Genomic DNA, 20484 nt, shown 5'->3' with positions numbered 1-20484 from the left:
TATCCACTGGAATTCAATTCCAAGGAAAGAGAAATGTTTTAAAAGACATGAAGTGCATTTTCTTTACTACTGTATTACCCTTCAGGAGAAAGGAGGAGACAGAGATAACATAATTCTGCCACTTTTAACTCCTGGTCTTGTCTCACAGAAGCTGCTTAGAGGGCTGCCATCCTGCCTGCTCTCACCCCAAGACCCAAGGGGGTGTCTCCTCATCTGCTGCAGGAAGTTCTGAAAACAGTAATGCAGAACACAGCAGACAGCCTTAAGTTTCTAACTCTGTTCTGGTTTGGACTGTGAAAGATGGACCACTGATGGCTCAGATGGATTAGCGTGTGACATTTCTCCTCACTGTGTGTGTAATTGTAAGGGAAAACTTAAAGCCCAGTGAAATTGTTTTACACAATAGTCTAAAAAGCCATAATTTATAATCATTTCCCATTACCATCTCAAGCATAATAAAGAAACTGTTCTAAAATTTGTTTTTCAAACTAAAAGATACCATCTAAAGCAAAACTGTACACACTTTACAGTTTGGTTGTACTCATAAAAATCAAACTAGATTTCAGAAAATGTTTCTCCTAAAGCTTCTTTTCCTCTCATTACTACAGAACTGATGACAGGAGACAACCAAGTTGTTTCCCAGTAAGCAGACCTGCTTTGAGAGTATGAGTCACATGTTACAGCATTACTAATGTAAAATTAAATTATTATTTAATAAAAAACTAGTTCTAATGCTTTATCACTTAACAATCATTATAACGAAGATGGAAGCTTTCTTGTTCCAAAGCTGAGATCTACCAGGGCAGTTGGAAACATTTAACCAGATAAATGGCTCAGTTTTTCCAACACTATGAATAATTTGCCTAAATACAGTAAGAAGTGAAGGTACAGCAGCTTTCCCCCCCCCCTTTAGAAATGCATCAGAGAACTTTATTAGTGTAAAGTAGGTTTTACATTTGGTCAATGCAAAGAAAAACTGGCATTAAGAGTTCTGAAGCAGAAGTTTGTTTTCTAAACTTATTCAGTATATATACACAAATAGAAACCAGGCATCATCATAGAAAAAAAGAAAAAGACCACTATTTCCTATTCTGAGTACTTTGAGTACAGAGAACTGAGAGAAAAATTCAAGTGATTTTTTTGCTTTTGTTTTGTTGTTTAATCTAACATCGCTCTCTTCAAAATTAAAAAATTATCAATGCTGGAATAAATTAATATTTGAGAGGATTTCCCTGTATTCTGGGGAAAACAAAATGTACAGAGAGAGAAATAGAAGATGCAGTTTCTCAGTGTTTAAAAAAAAAGGAAAAAACCCAACTGCATACACATATTTATTCTAACAATCTGCTCTCAATTCTCTTAGAGACTTCTCAAAAATTGCAGCTGCAAAATATGTCTATTTCAGCTTCAATATTTATTCCTCTACTAAACATAAACCAGGTCACGATTTTGAACTCCTCTACCTGCCTGTTCATCATCATCATCATCTGACTGCAGTTCTGAGTTTTGGTTACTACCATACTCATACTCAATAGGCTTTGGATTGTTGTATGGGTAGCCATTGTCATCAAAAAACCTTCGGAAAGTAAACTCATAAAAAGCATGTTCAGGATGTTTTCCATTTTTGTACCACCCATTAAGTGTATCATTTCTGTTCCCTTCCTTATCATCATCACTCCACAATTTATCTGGATCGACCGGGTCAAAGTTTGATGTGTCCGTAGGATGAGCAATTTTGGGGATGTAGAAAGCAGCCTGTCGCCGTAGGTCACTTGAAAAATCAATTGTTTTAAAAAACGGATGAGCTTTTATTTCATCTGCACCATTTTTGCCTAAACGATCTTCTGGTCCTCGGCAGAGTTTAATAATAAGGTCAGAGGCTTCAGGAGTCAATTTTGCTTGTGGTGGAATATGAAGCGCAGTTTGCCAGTTGATGACCTTTAAAGCAAAAAGAGGTGTTACTATATGTACAATTTCATAAAAGGGAAAAAAAAAACACAGTGAAAATTGAAACAAGACAATAAAGAGCCTCCAACAGTCACAAAGCTATTATTCAACAAGTTTTCACACCAGAGGAAAAAATCGTGAATCACAGAACCACAGAATGCCAGGTTGGAAGAAACCCCAGGAATCATCTGGATCCAACCTTTCTAGGCGGCAGTGTAGTTTAAATGAGATGGCCCAGCACCCTGTCAAATTGAATCTTGAAACTGACCAATGTAGAGGAATCCCCTGCCTCTCTTGGGAGATCATTCCAATGTCTAACTCTTCTCATTTTGAAAAATTTTCTTCTGAATTCTAATTGGAATCTCCTCAGGAGTAACTTGTACCTAATACCCCATGTCTTTTCCATGTGATTGCTCATAAAAAGGGAGTTTCCATTATCCTGGTAGTCACCCTTTATGTACTGGTGAAAGCTGCTCTTTCAGAAACATGGAACATTTTGTCTGGAAATCTAGCAAAGTCCATGTAAAATTCATTCATGTTCCAAAACTAAACTAGAGCCTGGTACAGAATACTCCTGCTATAAACCAGCAAAGATACCATAAAATTCAGTGCCTGGCACTTGAGATTTGATACACAGATTACAATCCTGAAAAGAAGTGGAGGGAAATGGATTTTGACTTATTTTATAGATTGGGAAGGTTAACACATTTCAAGTTACTAACAAAAAAACCCCAACAACAACAACAAAAAAAACAATACTGCTCTACATTTCAGCCAACTACTATCTTGCAAATTAAATGCTTTGCAGAAATAGCCCCTTCAGGAGACTGCCCTGGTGGTTTCTCTGAAAACAGTTGGGGCTCAATAAGGAAGAGACCAATGGCCCTGAGCTGCCAATAACCCTAAGCAGCCACAGTCATCTGCTGCTTCTCCACCTTTATGCGCTGAGAACCTGCAGATATATCAGTAAAGGGAATCTTCTGCAGGTAAGCAGGCACAGAAGTTAAAGTAGTGGACAAGGAACATTTGGATGCTAGAAAAGAAAGTGAAAATAACCGAGAAAAGTGCAAGAATTGAAAGAGAATGGCTGAGATCTGAATTGTGATTTTTTTTTAGTTAGCATGTTTACTGCATGATCAAATAGCAGTTACAGACTTGACTCCTGAATTTCCTTTACTGCTTAGGTACACTGCTAAAGTTTCAAATTTTGTTCTTTTACATGTCTGGATAGAGTAGCACTCTCAGAAAACACCTTTGATTTAATTACAAATTAGAAAGACTGTGTAGATTTCAAACTTGTGTTTTCACATTGTTAATACCAGACTTTTGGTTACCTTCATTTGTGTTTCCAGCGGTGTTTGTGCCAGGAAGGGAGGCTGTCCCACTAACATTTCAAAGAGAATTACTCCAACACTCCACCAGTCACACAACTGTGTGTAACCTGAGTGAAAAAAAGGTATTCAAAGCTTAAGCATAATTTTAATCTTGTATTTCTAAGAATAAAAAGGGTCCACAAGAGAATTCTATTCAATACTTAAGATTTATACATTAACAACTACTTATTTTTTGTCAAAATAGTATACACTTGGGAAAAATGACAGTGTAAGAAAGTTGAAGCAAACTACCAGAGTATCAGTTACTTTGCAGTGAAGGTGCAGTACAAAAATGCATTACCTGTTCGTAACAATACCTCTGGTGCAATATAATTGGGTGTGCCAACAAGGGAATGAGCCAGACAACGCTGATGCTGACGTGCAGCCCTACGCTCGAGTGGCTTCAGCCGATCTCCACATCTGCAGTTTGCTGGATCACCCCATTCATTGCTGAAATCCATACTGTCTTGACGTACATGATCACCTATAATAATAAGTGAGAAAGACACCAAAGTTGAAGATTACTTTAGTTCTTATCAAGTCTGAAATTTTATGTGTTAACATTTTTTGTTACTACATAGACTCTTCCAACAGCGAGTTTATGGGCTAAAATGGTCCTCAAGGAGAGACTGAGGGGACTGGGGCTGTTTAGCCTGGAGAAGAGGAGGCTCGGGGGAGACCTCCTTGCTCTCTACAACTACCTGAAGGGAGCTTGTAGCCAGGTGGGGGTTGGTCTCTTCTCCCAGGCAACCAGCACCAGAACAAGAGGACACAGTCTCAGGCTGTGACAAGGGAGGTTTAGGCTGGATGTTAGGAAGAAGTTCTTCACAGAAAGAGTGATTGGCCATTGGAATGGGCTGTCCAGGGAGGTGGTGGAGTCACCATCACTGGAGGTGTTTAGGAAGAGACTGGATGAGGCACTTAGTGCCATGGTTTAGTTGATTAGATAGTGTAGGGTGATAGATTGGACTTGATGATCTTGAAGGTCTTTTCCAGCCTGGTTAGTTCTGTATTCTGTATCTTTCTACTCATCTATTAATTTCAGTCAAAGAATGAGACATCAACAAAATAACAAAGAAACCTTTCATATTTCTCTTACCACTCTGGTAGTACTTTGAATCGTGGGTCCATCGAAAACCTGTACAGAGCCCAAAGTCAGTCAACTTAATATGTCCATCCCGGTCTATCAAGATATTGTCAGGTTTAATATCTCTGTGGATGAAGCCCATTTTATGAACACTTTCAACGGCGCATGTCAGTTCTGCTGTGTAGAACCGTGCCAGATTTTCTGGAAAAACACCCATTCTGATTAGGAGACTCATCATATCACCTCCTGGAATGTAGTCCATTACAAAGTACAAATTGTCCTTATCTTGGAATGAATAGTACAGGCGAACCACCCATTCATTATCAGCTTCTGCAAGGATATCCCGCTCAGCTTTAACATGAGCAACTTGATTTCTAAGCAAGACATCTTTTTTCCTCAGAGTTTTTGTGGCATACAGAGCATTAGTATCCACTTTTCTTGCCAGGCAAACTTCTCCAAATGCACCGACTCCCAGGGTTTTAATTTTTACAAACATCGACTTGTCCATTTTAGCTCTTCTTAGACGAATATAATTAGACTCTTTCTGGCACAACATTTTCCTCATTTGGTCTCGGGCTTCTGGTGACAATCCAACCTGTGCAGCAAACAGAATTAAATCTGAGGAGTGAACAGTACCCTTAATTCTATTACTAGGCTTAAACAAAGCAAACCAAATACTTATATACAGTATGAGAGAAAATACTTAAAGGGGTTTTGTTTTGTTTTAATTTACACATCAGGATTCTATGAAAACATAGGAGTGATACAAAACAAAACATCATCATTTTCAACAGCAAGATGCACCAGGTGCCATGCACCAGAAGGTTCTTGAGAAGGGAGTACGTTGTCAAGAACAGAAAGGGTAATTTACAAACTACTGATAAAAAACACTGTAAATAATACTTATGAGAACAACAGTGTGCATCAACTGCCTCCCTGCTTCTGTTTTCAGAGTTAAAGGAAACCAAGACATGCCTAGGAGCAGTAAATTGCTGAGGATTAACTAAGGAACTGCTGAAAGAAAGGCTTCCGCTTTCTATACTACCTGTAACAGAAGTCACTAAACTTTCTGACCACATCAGTGGCATTTCAGTTGCAGGAGGGAATATGCAACTCTTGCTTTCATGTCTCGCTGTGTAGCTACACAAACCAGACTCACATGGCCCTGTTTTCTAGCAGGACTTCTATCACTCCCTCTGTACTGCTCCCCACTCTAGCAATTAGTAGTGCAATTTCTTTGAAGTGGCTTATTCCTCTCCATGGCATCAGTTCTTGGCTTCCATCAGTATACACATACCCTGTCTTGAATGAACATCCTTGATACTCTAGCCAACATCACTAACATTCTGACAGCTCAAATACTCACAAGCCACACATAACTCATCACCTACAGCATGGAAATCCTTATCTACAAGAAACACACTAAGTATTCTCATTTTATTTCAGCCCAGACTCCTCCTAGTTTAGTTTTGCTGGCTTCAATTCCTTTAAAACACCATTCAATTCCAGTGTCAAACAAGTTATACCAGTGCTTTCACGTAAGTAATACTTTTGCTTGCAATACTATGGAACACAACACAGTAAGAACGGAAAGTGAAGTTTTCAAATCAACATTAATTACAATCTTGCATTTCTCAAAAATATTAAAAATAAATTCATGCTTAATTTTGATGCAGGATTACATGCAAAGCTCTCTAAAAAGGTATCATGCTATTCTTAATAAATACTGTTGCTCCAGGATCTTACTTGCCTACACAGGGATGGAGGCTACAGAGTTCAGGAAAGCTTCCCACACCTTAACAGTTTAAATCAGCTGTTAGTGAAAGTGAAAAGGAAAGAGAGAAGACTAAGAATGAAGATCTAGAAAGAGTTCCAGGAAGAAATCTTGCTAACATTTACATATTTGTGATTAAGCAAACACTTATAAAGCACTACCGCTCACGCAAGAGTGTTCAAAGAGTAAGAAAACATGGATTTTAAAAAACAGCACTTCAGTAAAGTGGCATAAGCCAAACACATTCTTTCATAGAATAGATCAAAAGGTACATCATACTTATGTCAAAATTTCAACTATAACTGTTAAGAAATAAACATAAGTAATACATCTCAAACTTCCATTTCTGAAAAATCTTAATTTCACTACTATTTTCTCTTTTGAAATTACACACACGCACATATATGTCTATCTATACACACACCAGTTCCAGTTTTCACCCACTTGATTTAATAGAACACTCAAATTCCAGAGTTAGATCACTGACATAATATAAGCATGAAGAAGTTGATTTTGTGGATTTTTATTTATGTCTGGTTTTTATTATCCCATTTGATTACCCCTTGCCTGAACAGGTACCTTTGCAGCCTGGACTCTAAAATACTTAGGCAGAAGGTACCATGTTGTTTTCATTAAAAAAACACACCACACAAAACAAACAAACTGATTTCTAAATATTAATGTTTTTTGATTTGAACTTCCAAAACTGGAAAACAACTCCAGAATGCAAAAAGGCATCACTGTTTCAGTGACTATATAAGTGCATTAACAGTCTACTAACTTGTCTGTACAGTGGTTTTGGTTTTTCTTAATTAAAAAGAAAAAGCAAAAGCTTTAAAAATATTGCATAACTTAATCAGGATTACATAGAATCCATAACAAAAAGCTACGAGCCATGTAGTCAAAACTCAGTTCGGGTAACCATTTTGTTTCTGCTGCTTTATCATACAAGTACCACATAAACTACATGTAGATAATCAAAATTCATACTTAAAAAACTTCATTTCTAAGACGACAATGAAATACATAAAGCAATGAAGAACTTGCCATATCTCAAACAAAAGCTAAAACTAGACTTCAATGCCCCTATATACAACAGTATTCTATTTAGCTGTGCTATTTTAGCATTCTATGATTAAGACATAGTTTTTAAAATTAATATGGCAAGCATTCTAGTCATAGATTTAGATAGAAGGAAGAGTTTACCCGCATCATTTCATTCTCTAGTTGTTTTTTCCGATGCAAACGCTGCTGATGGGACTTGAGTATATTCTCCACGTGCTGCTCCATGAAGAATTTAAAGGCTTGAGGGGAATAGCTTTGAATGCGAGACTCTCTTCTTTCTTCATCCTTCTTGTTTTTTCTAACAGGAACAGGTGATGTTGTGATTTGTTTCTTTTCTTTATCTGCTGAATCAAGACATTCATAGTTCTTCTCATTCTCATCCTCCTTGGATAAAATAGGTGGTTCTTCCTTGTTGAGCTTAGGTCCTGTCTCATACAGATTGACAGAAGGATTTTGGTGTAACAAGTGTTTCGGGTAGGGTGGTGGGGGACCCTGGTAATTTGGAGCCTCTGCAACTGAAGACATAACTGCCATATTTGCAGATGTACTCTCAGAGAAGGGAATGGTCTGAATGGTTTGCACTGGTTGTGGCATCCAGGACGGGTGGGTGGGTGCTAAGGCAGTCTGTAGCTCTGGTTTTAACACACGCATACTTTTTACTGGTTGCTGAATGGGAGCTGGTGTTATAGCTGTTACTGTTGTAGCTGAAGGCTGAGAGCTGCTAGAGTGACTCTGCCTACTTCCATGATGGTTGTTGAAAGAATTTGACCGTACTGGAACATTGGGTTGCCATGCAGGCAAGTCATGACCACTGCCAGGTGATGACTGTGGCTGCACGGGGGAAGGCTGTGACCAGGATGCAGGTATTCCAGCTACATTTGTGTTATAAAGTTCCATGTTGTGACTATTTCTATTTGGCACCATCATTGCCTGAGGAAGATTCCCATTGGCATACACTGAAGGAGGAGCAGATCCGCCTGCCTGCATCTGTAATGCTGTAGGACTCTGCCTGTTAGTTGGATTCATAGGATAGGGAGGTGGCTGGCGACTCACTGAGCTCCCAGACACCACATTCTGGTGAACTATGAACTCTGTCTGACAACTGCCATTTTGCATTCCCGCTCTTCCTGATGGAAAACTAAATTTGCTATTGGCAGAACTCTGCATGATTATTGGTTGCCTGCCAATGGGGACAGCACTCATGCCTCTCTGACCTTGAGCAGAAGAATTTATGGGGGGAGGATTCATAGGTGGAGGTGGATAACCATCCTGCCATGCTCCTGGTGGCACTGGAGAAATACGGGAGATGACATATTCCATGTTTCCGGAGTAACGCTTTGTTTGAGAGTTTGGTTCCCAGGAAGGGGGTGGAGGAGTAGTTCCCCTTGGAGGAGGTGTCTGTCCTCGAGGAGGTGGAGGAGGAGGAGTGACACTCCTTATCTGTGGTAGAGGTGGAGGATTCACTCTTTGTCCGTTGCCAGGATGAGCCTGAGCAAATGCTGCAATGCCAGATCCAGATAAGGGCCTTCCTACATCAGGCTGAGAGCTGGGACTTTCTGAGCGATAAACTACACCGTCTCCCAGGGAAGGGCCGTGCCGCTGAGGAACCAAGGACTCCTTAGAACCCTTCCAGCTCTGCTTGCGGTTAACTGATTGCTGTACAGTCCCTGCTTTTACAAGGAGAAAACACAGCACTTGCATTATTAGAAATTATTTCTATTTACTGCTTTGAATATTTTACTCTTCTGCATTAACTACTACAGAAACAAGGAGGGAATTCTCTGACATAGCATGATCCACTCAACAAGAAAAATTTATCTCTATCTATGGTATGCTATGGTAACATGCTCAGTGCATTTTGCTTCAATTACAGATGCACGCAATTCTTAATTGAAAAAGAATGCTAATATGCAAAATTATTAGGCATACTATGTATTCCTAATCATGCATACAAGCAAGTTTCAGAAGAGATGTTCAGCACAAAGGCAAAGGAGCAACAGCACAGAAAAACAGGTTTAGTCACATTGCTATTCCTTCCAGTTTAACACTTAAAGCGTTCTTAAAATTTATCTGAAGCTGTAAAATGAAATAGCTCACTTACACCCTTGTATGAATACAGTTCATATATTCCTCGCACGTGACATTTGACTGAGTAATTTAAGTTACATCTTGATGAATAAAAGCACTGTAGATACAGGACTAAAATTGTATGAAAGTAAAACTCTCAGAGTCAAACTCCACTACATGTTTGCTTTTCATATGTTATTTTGCAGCACAGAAACAAAATAATATGCAAGAAACTGATAGTGCATGCAGTGTTTTCACAGTGTTATTACTGAGATACTTGTAAACAGGTACAGTGCTGTAACCACTGGAAGTCTTCAAGTGGTTACTGTATCTTCAGTAAAAGAATTTGTTAATTACTCTATCTTTGCAAGTTACAAGGAAAGTTGTGGTTAAATGGTGGCATTTATCTACCAGTAACACACAATCACCAACTAATCCTGTTCCACAGACTAAATAAAAATAATGCTGTACTTTCTTACTCCTGACTACTAATTTTTCCTCCTAAGTATATGGTTGATTTAAAATGTACTTTTAAAAAAGCGAGCAGCTGAGCACTCAATTTCCATCAAATTAAAGTTCAGTATTTCTGCTGCACTTAAAAGGTAACATTTGTTTAGGTGTATGCTACTGAAAAAAAAAAAAGGCAAACACCAGGATGTATTAAAAATGTGCTTGCAGGTGTTAAGAGAGCAACAACAGCAAGTAGCAAAATCGTTAACTCTATTGCTATTAAAGCTATAATCTGTCTCCTGAAGTCTATAAAAACATGAATTTTGCCTTAAAAATCATACAAACAAAATCTGGAATCAAACAGAAAATTAAGGAGGCAGAGGGATCTTGAAACAGTACATCTCAACATCCAAGTACTGCAGCCATATGATAGATAAATACATACACACACACAAAAAAGATACATATGCACAGAAGTATGCATACGTAGTACTGCTGTGCGGGAGAATGTGTAAAAAAGGAGACAAATAAATAAAGCAAGAATTCAGTGCTCAACACTGACTTCTAAATAGCACCTGACACTGAGAACAAAATATGGGCATCACACCAATGCGGAACAAAAATTACTCAAATGAGATCTAAATGCCTGCCTTTGTATAAAATACTTACATACAATACTAGAACTACAGTTATAAAATGAAGGGTTTAAAAAAATTCAAGTCAAATGCATGTATCTTTCAGAATAATTACATTATATACTTCACATGCTATTTCTCAAAGCAACAAACTGTGTCTCAATATCTCTTCTGTCAGCAAGTTACTGAGTTACCATGGATACACCTACCTGGTGGTTTCATACCTGCATTTACAGGTCTTGCTGCTGCTGCAACCATCTGTTCCCGACGAGGATCTTGGTAGCTCATTTTACTTATAAATTCGATAGCAGCTTCTATACTACGGTTATTAGTTTGTTTAAGAGCTTGTATAACCATATCCTAAAGAGAAAAGATTAAATTAATTACAAAAAGCAGCAAAAAATACCAAACCCCACAATTATTTAGCTAAATATTGTCCAGCAATTTTACCAAAGTACCAAACTGATTTATCACAAATTACTTTATTTTAAAAACGCTTACTTCACAACAGATCCTCCAAAACACTAATACAGTCTGGATCTTCAGGAACAAAGTGTTAACTTGTTGAAGCATTGTAGTTTGACATATAAACTGTGTCACTTTGTGTTATGCAAAGTTTGCTTTTATGTACTGGTATGCACTACCCAGGTAACAGGTTGTTACATGATGACCAGAGGTCCCTTCCAACCTAAGTTAGCCCATGAAGGACTACAGAATCATAGAATTGTTTCAGTTAGAAAAGACCTCTACGATCATCTAGTCCAATCATCAACCTAACATCACCATAGCCATGAGCCAAAGTGCTGTGTCCATACATTTCTTGAATGCCTTCAGGGATGGTGACTCTACCCACTCCCTGGACAGCCTGTGCCAATACCTGACCACTCTCTGTAAAGAAAATTTTCCTCATATCCAGTTGGATTGGTTGATGGGTTGGACGTGATGATCTTGAAGGTCTCTTCCAACCTGGTTTATTCTATGTATTCTATGGTGCATCTTGAGATAATTTTCTCTTGTTCTATCACTTGATGCTAGGGAGAAGAGACCAACACCTCCTTTCAGGTAGTTGTAGAGAACAATGAGGTCTTGCCTCAGCCTCCTCTTCTCCAGACTAAACAATCTCAGTTCCCTCAGCTGCTCCTTACAAGGCTTGTTTCTCCAGGCCCTTCCCCAGCTTTGTCGTCTTTTGATAGACACACTCCAGCAACTCATTGTCTTCCTTGTAGCGAGGAGCTCAAAACTGAACACAGTACTTGAGGTGCATCCTCATCAGTGCCAAGTACAGGGGTAAAATCAGTTCTCTATTCCTGCTGGCCACACTATACCTGATACAAATCAAAATGCTGTTGGCCTTGTTGGCCACCTCAGCACACTGCTGGCTCATGAAGATACCCTAATTTGAAATTCAGAACTCGGGGTTTGCTCATTCTCCTTCAGCACAGCATGACTTTTTCTTAACTAATTAACTCCTACCTAAGAATTCTTTCTGAGGACAACAACATTTTCGGCAAAATGTTTATGTTTTTGCGGTATATTTAGGTTCTATGTTCTTAGAGATACACACACAATTTTTGATCTGATGGTCAACCCCAACTCTGTCAATGGAAAATGAGATTGACAGAGTCAAATAAATTTTCCCTGACTTGAATGAGATCAGACTCAAGCAGCAGAAGCAGAATTTCAGAGATGGTTAAAAATGAGGCACTGCTCCCCCAGTCATATTGCATGGGATTTGTTCAGCTGACTCAGTAAGTCTGGTAGAAACCTACGGCATAAATTCCCATAATCAAACACACAGTCTTTAGTGATTTGTTATGGCCATATTTTATCATATTGAAGCAATCAGTTCACATTACGTTTGAACAGATTACCTATGTATGACAGCATTCAAAAGAAGGCTCAGAGGGGAGACAGTATCAATTTAAAATTCAAATCCACATTTGTATTTTCATCATGCTTGTATACATTTTTAAACCTACAAACACAGAACTTTCAGAAACAATAACTAAATTCAGTGACCAGAAAAATCTTAAAAGATATTTTCAAATAAAATTTAAAAATACATGAAGGTCATCATAGTTGCAACTGCTGCAGAAAGCAGATAAAAATTCTGACCTCATAGCTCCTTCACAAGACAGCTATCCCTGAAACACTTCTACTATTATAGATAGGCAAGATTGACCTTTGGCAAAGAAGTACATTTTCAGCACTGGTATGCTATTTGATCACTGCAAACAGGTTGTCATCCAGAGAACTTAATTTCCAATTTGAATATACTTTTACAGGACCCATCATGCATTTCTACCTACCAACTTTAATTTTCATCTTAACTAGTTTCACAACTGGATTTATTTCCTTTTTAGTCAAGTATTTCTACAATATACAGACCTAAACCTACAATTTGACATCACCAAGCCAGAAACACAGAATTTCAAAGTACAAAAGCAGCAATATTTTGAGATGAAATTCAATTCCTTCTCCACTAACCGGACGATGCAGGCAAGAGCCAAAGGATCCCTGTGCCCTCTAGATGAAGAGCAAAAACTTTGTTCATCTATGTGACACGAAGTACTCAATCTCTTGAAGAATATCACCTTACACACAACACTGAACTTTGATCCCAATAAGCAAGGGAGATTTCCTGTAAGCTACTTAAGTTGGTTTTTAGGGTTTGCTTTTTAATAAAATAAAATGTAAAAAGTCGAACGTCATGAACTGCATTCTCCCATGATTACTGTAAATAGATACATTACTGTCTATATATACACCTGATACTGATAGGATTCTTTAACCCTGAATAGAACCTACTCCTTGAAGGGTTGGGGGGAATAACCAGAACATTTGTTACATTTGATATATTTAAAAAAAAAAGGAAGTGGTAAAACTCATCTACTTACAGCTGACTAACATATAGCCCAGCTATGATCCAGTCCATAAACCAATCTTAGCTCAAAATGCATTCTCATTTCATTCCTACTGTCTGTCTCTACTAAATCCCCTTGCCAAAGAAAATACATCCCTACTTCAGTTGTATCTGTTCCCAGTGGTGGTCAGGGGCCAATACCATATGGTCTATTACAGCAATATAGCTGTGGGTTAACACATAGCAGAAATGGCTTATGCTGGTACTGCTAGAAAAAAGGTCTATATAACCACAAGTGTCCTGGGAATTCTCACTTGTATCCACAAAGAGTAGGAGCAAAAGGCTTCAAGATACAAAGGCTGCAACAAAAATACCAACTTAAGATACCTTAGAGTAACTGGAGTTTAATAACTAATAAACTAAAATTAATTATCCAGCTACATACCATTTTTCAGTTTGCAAAGCAACTGCAGATTCCATGTATAAAAATGGATCTGAGAATGGATATTAAAAAACAAACAAACAAACAAAACCCCAAAAAACACACCCCCAACACTTCAGCAACAAATCACAGAGCAGGAATAAATGACAAAACCATTTATCATTATAAAAGCCTGGACTATGTACATGAGCAAGCAAAAGGAAAATGGAAAACCAGTATCAGCACCTGACACTGGGACACTGTAGAAGAAAAGTCAGACTACAGTTTTGGAGAAGCTCACTCTTGGTAGAGGTAGATCTTTCTGCAAATAACAAAGCATCACAGTCCACAGAACTCCAGAGCTGGTCTACCACAAGCAGTGTATCCCAGTAAAACCACAGAAATGGTAGCAACTTTTTATTCCTGGAAACCACTTCTCAGACTCCTTTCAGTTATTAAAGTGAATCAATAGAAGTAAGTTTAGTCAGTGATTAAAAAAAGATTTAGTTTACTGTATTTATAATGAAAACAACAGCAGAAAAATTACTTATGTCCAAGGTTTTCTAGAGTCTCGACATTTTTGTCGAGAGTATATTGCAGAAAAGACACTCTGCAACCGGTTTTGTCACACACCTTGTTATTTTATCTGGATCTGACAAAGCGCATAAAGTAGACAAATTTCTTAAGTCCACAAAATTTGAGTATCTATAAGCCACAGATGTCAAAAGCTTATTAATTTCTGAAGTATTTGTTACTGCCTTTCAGTTTAACATGGTCATATTTACTCAGTATATTTTAAGTAAGCACAATCCAAAATTACGCTGATTATGAGGCAAAAATCATTATTCCAGAGTTCAGATCTCTGCCTTAAATGACTTAAATTAAAACAATCTACACCTACATAGAACAAACTGCAGAAAATGCTTAAAAAACAAAAAAAAAATGCACAACAGTCAAGCCTCACTAAACCCTTCTATTCCTTTTCACCATCCCCCATTACTACCAGTTTCACTATGCCCTAATTAGAAATCTACTAGAATTTGAAGAAGCTATCTTGCTTATGATGTGCTGTTCAGAAATTCCATGACCACCATCCCCTCCCCCCAACATGTACTAATATAGTTAGCAGAATACCAATTCTTGAAAACAAAATATTCCACCTCATCAAAGCCAGCAGCTTGTAAGTCTTGCAGCATTTGTCGATTAACTTCTGATGTTCCTTTGACAGCTGAGGTCGTTTCATTTGCAAAAGGCAGAAGTGAATTCCTTATCTCCTGCAAAACTTTATGATAGGTCACAAACTTGGGGGGATTTCGGCCTTGTCTAGGATCTTCAGATAACATTTTGCCCATGCTGTGATCAGCTTTAGCAGCATCCGAGGGTTTAGGTAAATTTCTGAGGCTCTCTCGTATTTCCTGTAGCATCTGCTGGCTGCTGCCAGTATAGCTACTGGCAGGAAAAGTCTTAGGCCTCATTTGTCTATAACCTTCTGGCTTCTCGCTTCTCTTCATGAAAACATGTATATATGCAACCTCCACCAAAGACTTGCACACACCAAAATTCAAGGAAGACTGGCTGGTGTTTTCAGAACATGTGAAAGCAATGGTTCTTCACTGTGAAATAGTGCTTCCTGTAGTGCTGGAGTATGTCACAACCCAAAACTGCTATCCTGTGAACAAAGAAAAAAAATAAATCCCATTATGTATACAGCAGCTAAAAATCACAATGTAGCATTGGTGCCAGTGAAACATTCATATGCAGCACTGGCCTTACAGATATTAAAAGCACACTGAACTCCTTACTCAACGTAAATTACAAACTATACTGGGCTTCTAACTAGTCTGTTAACGAGAATACAGCTTAGGTGCCTCAAGTCAAAACGTTTAGTCCTGAATTACAAGAGATGTGGACAGAGTAAAAAGGCATTTAGTCTGGTGGACAAAGCATTCAAAATAGACAGGAACTGATGCATGTGCTGTCCCATCATTGCTCTTTTGCCTTGCCTCTCTGCTTGGTGATGTGGGTTCATCACCCACATTTTCTCCATCAACACTTATAGCTGAAGGTGCCAACTCAACTACTTGGTGAGCTAAGACATGGACCAAATACTCTAGCTGTTTAACAATTCTGACATCAAGATCCACAGAGATGGAGGTGAGAATTACAAAGTACACCAGTAAGAGGATATAATTACCATGATTTTAACCATTCTTTAGCATACATGCATGTAAAAGGTAAACACCTGCCTAGCTCATCCACACAACATCATTTCTTGTACCACTGGCCATTTAAACCTGTTCAAGGATTCACTTTTCTACAACTATCACAGTCTTAGATTAAGTCTCCTTGAACCAGTCTTGGCCAATAATTTAAAAATTTATTTTACCTAAGGAAAGATGAGAGCGGGGGGGGGGGAAGAAAACAAAGACAATTTAATCAAGCTTTTTTAATTGTAACATTATTTAACAACCCAAGCATCAGATTCACTAACTGTGATATTGGTAAGGGAAACAGAACTTTCTGCCAAAACCAAATAGAAGATTCACATTTTGAAAGCGCCGACTCACCAAGGAAAGAAGCCTGTGTCTGTGGAGAACTCAAATCTCTTCATTCGTGCTGTGCACTAGTGAGTACTGTAACTAGCGTAATTGATACGGCAAAGGACAGTGCAACTAAAGTGAAACCTGAAGAAGCTGCCTCTTTAGAGTATCACAAAGTACAACTTTTACAGTCTTTACTGCTCCAGAGGAAGATCAGTTACAAAGATAGCACAAAATACAAAAATCCCGTACTTCAGCACTGTCTTTTCCTCACGCAGCTAGAAGAATGGTAAGCTCAACTCACACTGTTCCTTTACTATAATGTAATGCCTAACAATAGCAATACTGAAATGTTCTTATTTTCTGGTTTCTGTTTCTCAGGTGTTAAACACATGTATTCCTTGTTTTCTGAAGGATTATTTTTGAGGATTCAGACACTGCAAGCATCTTTTTGTCTAGGCAGGAATTAAGCAGCCATCTGTTTTAGACAGTCTACATAAAAGTCACTCTGTGCAGGTTTCGCTTCTATGGTTTTCACAGCCATAAACCAATGAGTAATTCAGTGAATGAGGAAGAATATGACAAGGAGTTAATAGGAAAATTAACTTTCTAATACACATGCCAATTATATCAATTAAATACACACGCTACCCACATATGAATAAAACCTGAAAGCTTGAAGTAATACACAAATAAGGACTGCATAAAGAAACACAAGGGACATCCAATTAATCTCATTCTCTTTGAAGAGCCAGTTAAGAAATGATATAATTTCTCTAATGGAACTATCTAAATCTTAGGTGCTATAACTCCACCCACAAGTTTTCTTTGCCCTGTGACAGGTTTGAAACCCCATGCAAATTCAAATTGCTTTTTCCTGCTGTCTGGTAGCATATAATTCTTCAGTATTCACTGAGTAAGGAATGAGCCATATAAGCGAACTTCAACAGTGAAGTTTTGCTCAAAACATTAAGAAATACAGATTCATCAGAAAGTACAGCATGAAAGAATTTAAAATGTTAATTTTGGCCACTTTCAAAATAATTTTTAAAACATGCCATGTTTAAAACTACAGTGAAAACATTTTATCAAAAAGAATTTTTCCAAAGAAAAGGGAGTAACTATATTTATACCATTTTACCAGCTTTGTTATGGATGCTCCTTTTCTTCCTGCTTCAAATGACACATGTTGGATACCCAAGCAATGAGGATATATGCTAACACCACTTGAAAGAATGATTTTTATCCAGAGAAGTGAAACTACCAGAAACTCATCCCAAAATATAGGACAAAGATAAATATCTTGGTTGAAGGATTCTAGATTACTTGCTCAAATTCAGCCAAAAGTAGAAGCAATGATTAGTTCACCACTGGCAGTTGGTATTGCTCATGCCATACATGTACCTAGTTACAGAAGTTATTCCTTTTAACAAGCTCCCAAAGCCTGGAAATCAGGAGAAAACAGTGGTTTTGCACCTAAGTATTTCACCATAATTTCATTTAGTATTTCAATATTCACTACATGATTACACCATAGGTAGCTGAGATAAACAAATGTAACACCCCTAACAGAAATCACAGGTCAATTAGCAGGACACTTAAGCTATAAATGAGGAGACCTAGAGTCTACCACCTAGGGGAAAAAAAAAAAAAAAGAGTTTGTGCTTCAGTTTCTTTAGGTGCAAAACTGAGAGAACCTATTTCTTTCTAAAGCACTTTAAGAACTTTAGGACAATAGATATAATCAAGTGTTTGATAGCTATTATTTTTCTGGCAATTTCAGTATAACAGGATATGGCCTGAGCAGTCTTGAAAAATGAAGCTGCACTTTCACATAATTTTTTTTGCAGAAACAGAACTTTACCAGTGCAAACCAGTCCACTTATCTCCCACTACTTACTAGCGCCAGCGTAATCGTTTGTAAGGCCACACAGACTGAATCAAGCTAAGCAACTTACTCAGATAAAGTTACTCTTTTTTTTGGTGGGTTGTTTCTTTTGGCAGCAGTGATGGGTAAGCACACTTTGATGTGTATGTGAAACTACAGTCTAACTGCTCAGAAATCCAATTAAATTGGCCTTCCAGTTTAATGAAGTACAAGAAAGCAAGTATTACTACAATTCACCTTGCTTTACATATGAACCTCCAAATCCAGAAGTCACCTCTTTTCACAGCTATTTGCATAATTTTAAAGCAACAGTCTCAGTAACTAACTTGTCTTAGTTTTGTACTTCTAACTAGCAAACACAAACTGCAGTTTTGTGTTATTAAATGCAATGACAGATTTGTTAGTTAATACAACTGTTTCTGCTGATGACATTCTCCATTTCCTAAAAGGAATTAAACAAAAAGCCAACAAGATTTTTATTCATTTTTCAAAATACAGGGGGAAAGAAGTGTTTTCCTCTACAGGTCAAACTGTAAGGAAGAAAAATACTTGTATTTTTACAGTATAATCATGAAAGACTGGAGTTAAAAACAGGCATTTGTGTGAAAGGTTGCATAAAGTTGTTAATGACTTCCAAGTTGGTGGGGGTTTTTTTGGGGGGCGGAGAAAAACCAACAACCCAACTTTGTAATTGATCTGTAACATTTCTTATAGTGTTTTTGAACATACTTTCAAATACTTGTATTACCAATTAAGTATTGAATGCCACACACTGATCTATTTTGAGTCCCAATCTCATATACCTATTATAATAACGTATTTTATACATCCTCACAACACTTGTATGTTCAGGAAACATAAATCAAGAATTTGGGAACTAAAATAAAGTTTCTAGGGGCTTGATTCAAATCAACAAAAGGAAACCGTTCAGATAACAGCACATTAAGCCATAAAGCAATTTGCCAAAGGATACATTTCCAATGCTAAAAGTTTGCATACGATGAGTGGACCCTGAAATTAGTAAATAAACACCAACTACATAGAGTCAAGGAAAGCTGAGCTGGATAGGCTCAGAGGTTAACTGAACACTGGGAACATTGTGCACTTGATCTGATTGTTTCCATTCTTAAGCTCTGCTATATCCTTTAACAGGATACAGCTCCTCCTATGTATAAATATATTCTTATTCATCTTCAACAGCACAAGCACACGTAAGAGTGATCTTTACGTCTACCAGCAGGACAGCCACTGAAGACCAAAGTGTAAGCTACGCTGGACGGACAGGTATCAGGGCAACTCCTACAGTACAGTAGGACCACCCACAGACGGAAGGTTTCAGCGCCGCTACCACCGTCGGACATACGACAATCACGACTATCCCGCCTCTATCCCACAGCACCGGGACACCTGCGCTCCTGTCGCCCAGCCAGCCCCAGGCCGTGACCCGAGGCCGATCTTCTGCCAGCACTCGTCAGCCCGCATCGCCACTGCTTCCCAGGCAGGCCGGTGGGATAAGAGCGGCCAAACACCACCGCAGGGATGGTGGGACTCTCGTCCGGCAGTACAAAGGCCCAACCGGCCCCGCTGCACCTCCCGAGGAGCCATTCCCTGACGAGCGACAAGCTGCCTTCTGAGAACCATCTCCCGGCGGGGGAATGAGAGACAACACGACCACATCCTGCACGCTCCCGGAGGGGCGAAACTGGCCCAGAAACATCCCCCGTCCACCGTCCCGGAGAACGGTCGTTATCGTCCCCGCGTCGTGGTCGCGTCCCGGCCACTCACCCCCAACCCGTGGCCACTCCTCAGACCTGCCGCTGCCCTCCCCCCCCACCTTCGCCACTGCGGAACAGTGGATTTACCTGAGGCGAGAAGGCGGCGGCGGCAGTGTCCCGGGCGTGGGCGCACAGAACCCGCCCCGCCCGCACGGCGACGACCGCCACGGCCCTCCGCAATGCCGGCAGCGGCCTCTCGGTCCCTTCGACAGCGCCCGCCGCCGCCGCCACGGGCCTCTCAGTTCGGCGCCGCCATTTTGTCGGTGTCTCCGCCGCGGAGGGCTTCCCGGATATGGGTAGCTCCCGGCCTGCCTTGCGCGCCTGGTGCTCCCCCCGCAGCTCTAGCCCGGGTGGAGCACGGCGGCCGTTGGTCTGCCCTGCCCCCGGGAAGTCAGGGAGCCACCCCCAGGTCCGGGTCATGCGGGGAGCTGCTGACCTGGGCAAACCTGCCAGGGGAAACCACAAAACCCACCAACAACCGACGGCCCCGCGCCGCAAGTCGGACACTTCTTTTTTTTCCCCCCATGAAAGTACCGATCTCAATGGATTTCTCATAGGAAAAAGTGTTGCCGATCCCCCGTGATCCGTGACCTTCCAAG

The 20484-nt window shown here is 39.4% G+C and overlaps 1 protein-coding gene across 4 annotated transcripts; it reads right to left on the bottom strand.

Moving 5' to 3' along the window:
- Positions 1 to 1040: 1040 nt before the first annotated feature.
- On the bottom strand, positions 1041 to 20162 carry LATS1 (large tumor suppressor kinase 1). 4 transcript variants are annotated; one of them, XM_054162715.1, is made up of 8 exons: positions 19973 to 20162; positions 14843 to 15351; positions 10608 to 10758; positions 7388 to 8916; positions 4420 to 5002; positions 3622 to 3804; positions 3282 to 3388; positions 1041 to 1938 (listed from the first exon to the last, which is right to left on the bottom strand). In XM_054162715.1, the coding sequence occupies exons 2-8, from the start codon at positions 15191 to 15193 to the stop codon at positions 1426 to 1428; spliced, it is 3417 nt and encodes a 1138-aa protein (XP_054018690.1). In that variant the 5' UTR covers positions 15194 to 15351; positions 19973 to 20162; the 3' UTR covers positions 1041 to 1425. The 4 variants fall into 4 exon arrangements, with proteins under 4 accessions (XP_054018690.1, XP_054018691.1, XP_054018692.1 ...); XM_054162716.1 differs by having other exon boundaries at positions 7388 to 8913; XM_054162717.1 differs by having other exon boundaries at positions 10623 to 10758.
- Positions 20163 to 20484: the final 322 nt, after the last annotated feature.

This window comes from Dryobates pubescens, chromosome 6 (genome assembly GCF_014839835.1).
Source record: "Dryobates pubescens isolate bDryPub1 chromosome 6, bDryPub1.pri, whole genome shotgun sequence".
NCBI lineage: Eukaryota > Metazoa > Chordata > Aves > Piciformes > Picidae > Dryobates > Dryobates pubescens.
Note: the sequence above shows the minus strand (reverse complement) of the source record. Positions and strands in the feature narration are given on the sequence as shown.

Excerpts from the sequence above, each read along its gene's own strand:
- LATS1 (XM_054162715.1), bottom strand. The coding sequence starts at position 15,193 with ATGAAGAGAAGCGAGAAGCCAGAAGGTTATAGACAAATGAGGCCTAAG. Across the intron at positions 8,917-10,607 it reads TGCAGGTATGAAACCACCAG|CAGGGACTGTACAGCAATCA; the intron begins GTAGGTGTATCC and ends TCCTTGTAAAAG. Across the intron at positions 3,805-4,419 it reads TTCAAAGTACTACCAGAGTG|GTGATCATGTACGTCAAGAC; the intron begins GTAAGAGAAATA and ends TTATTATTATAG.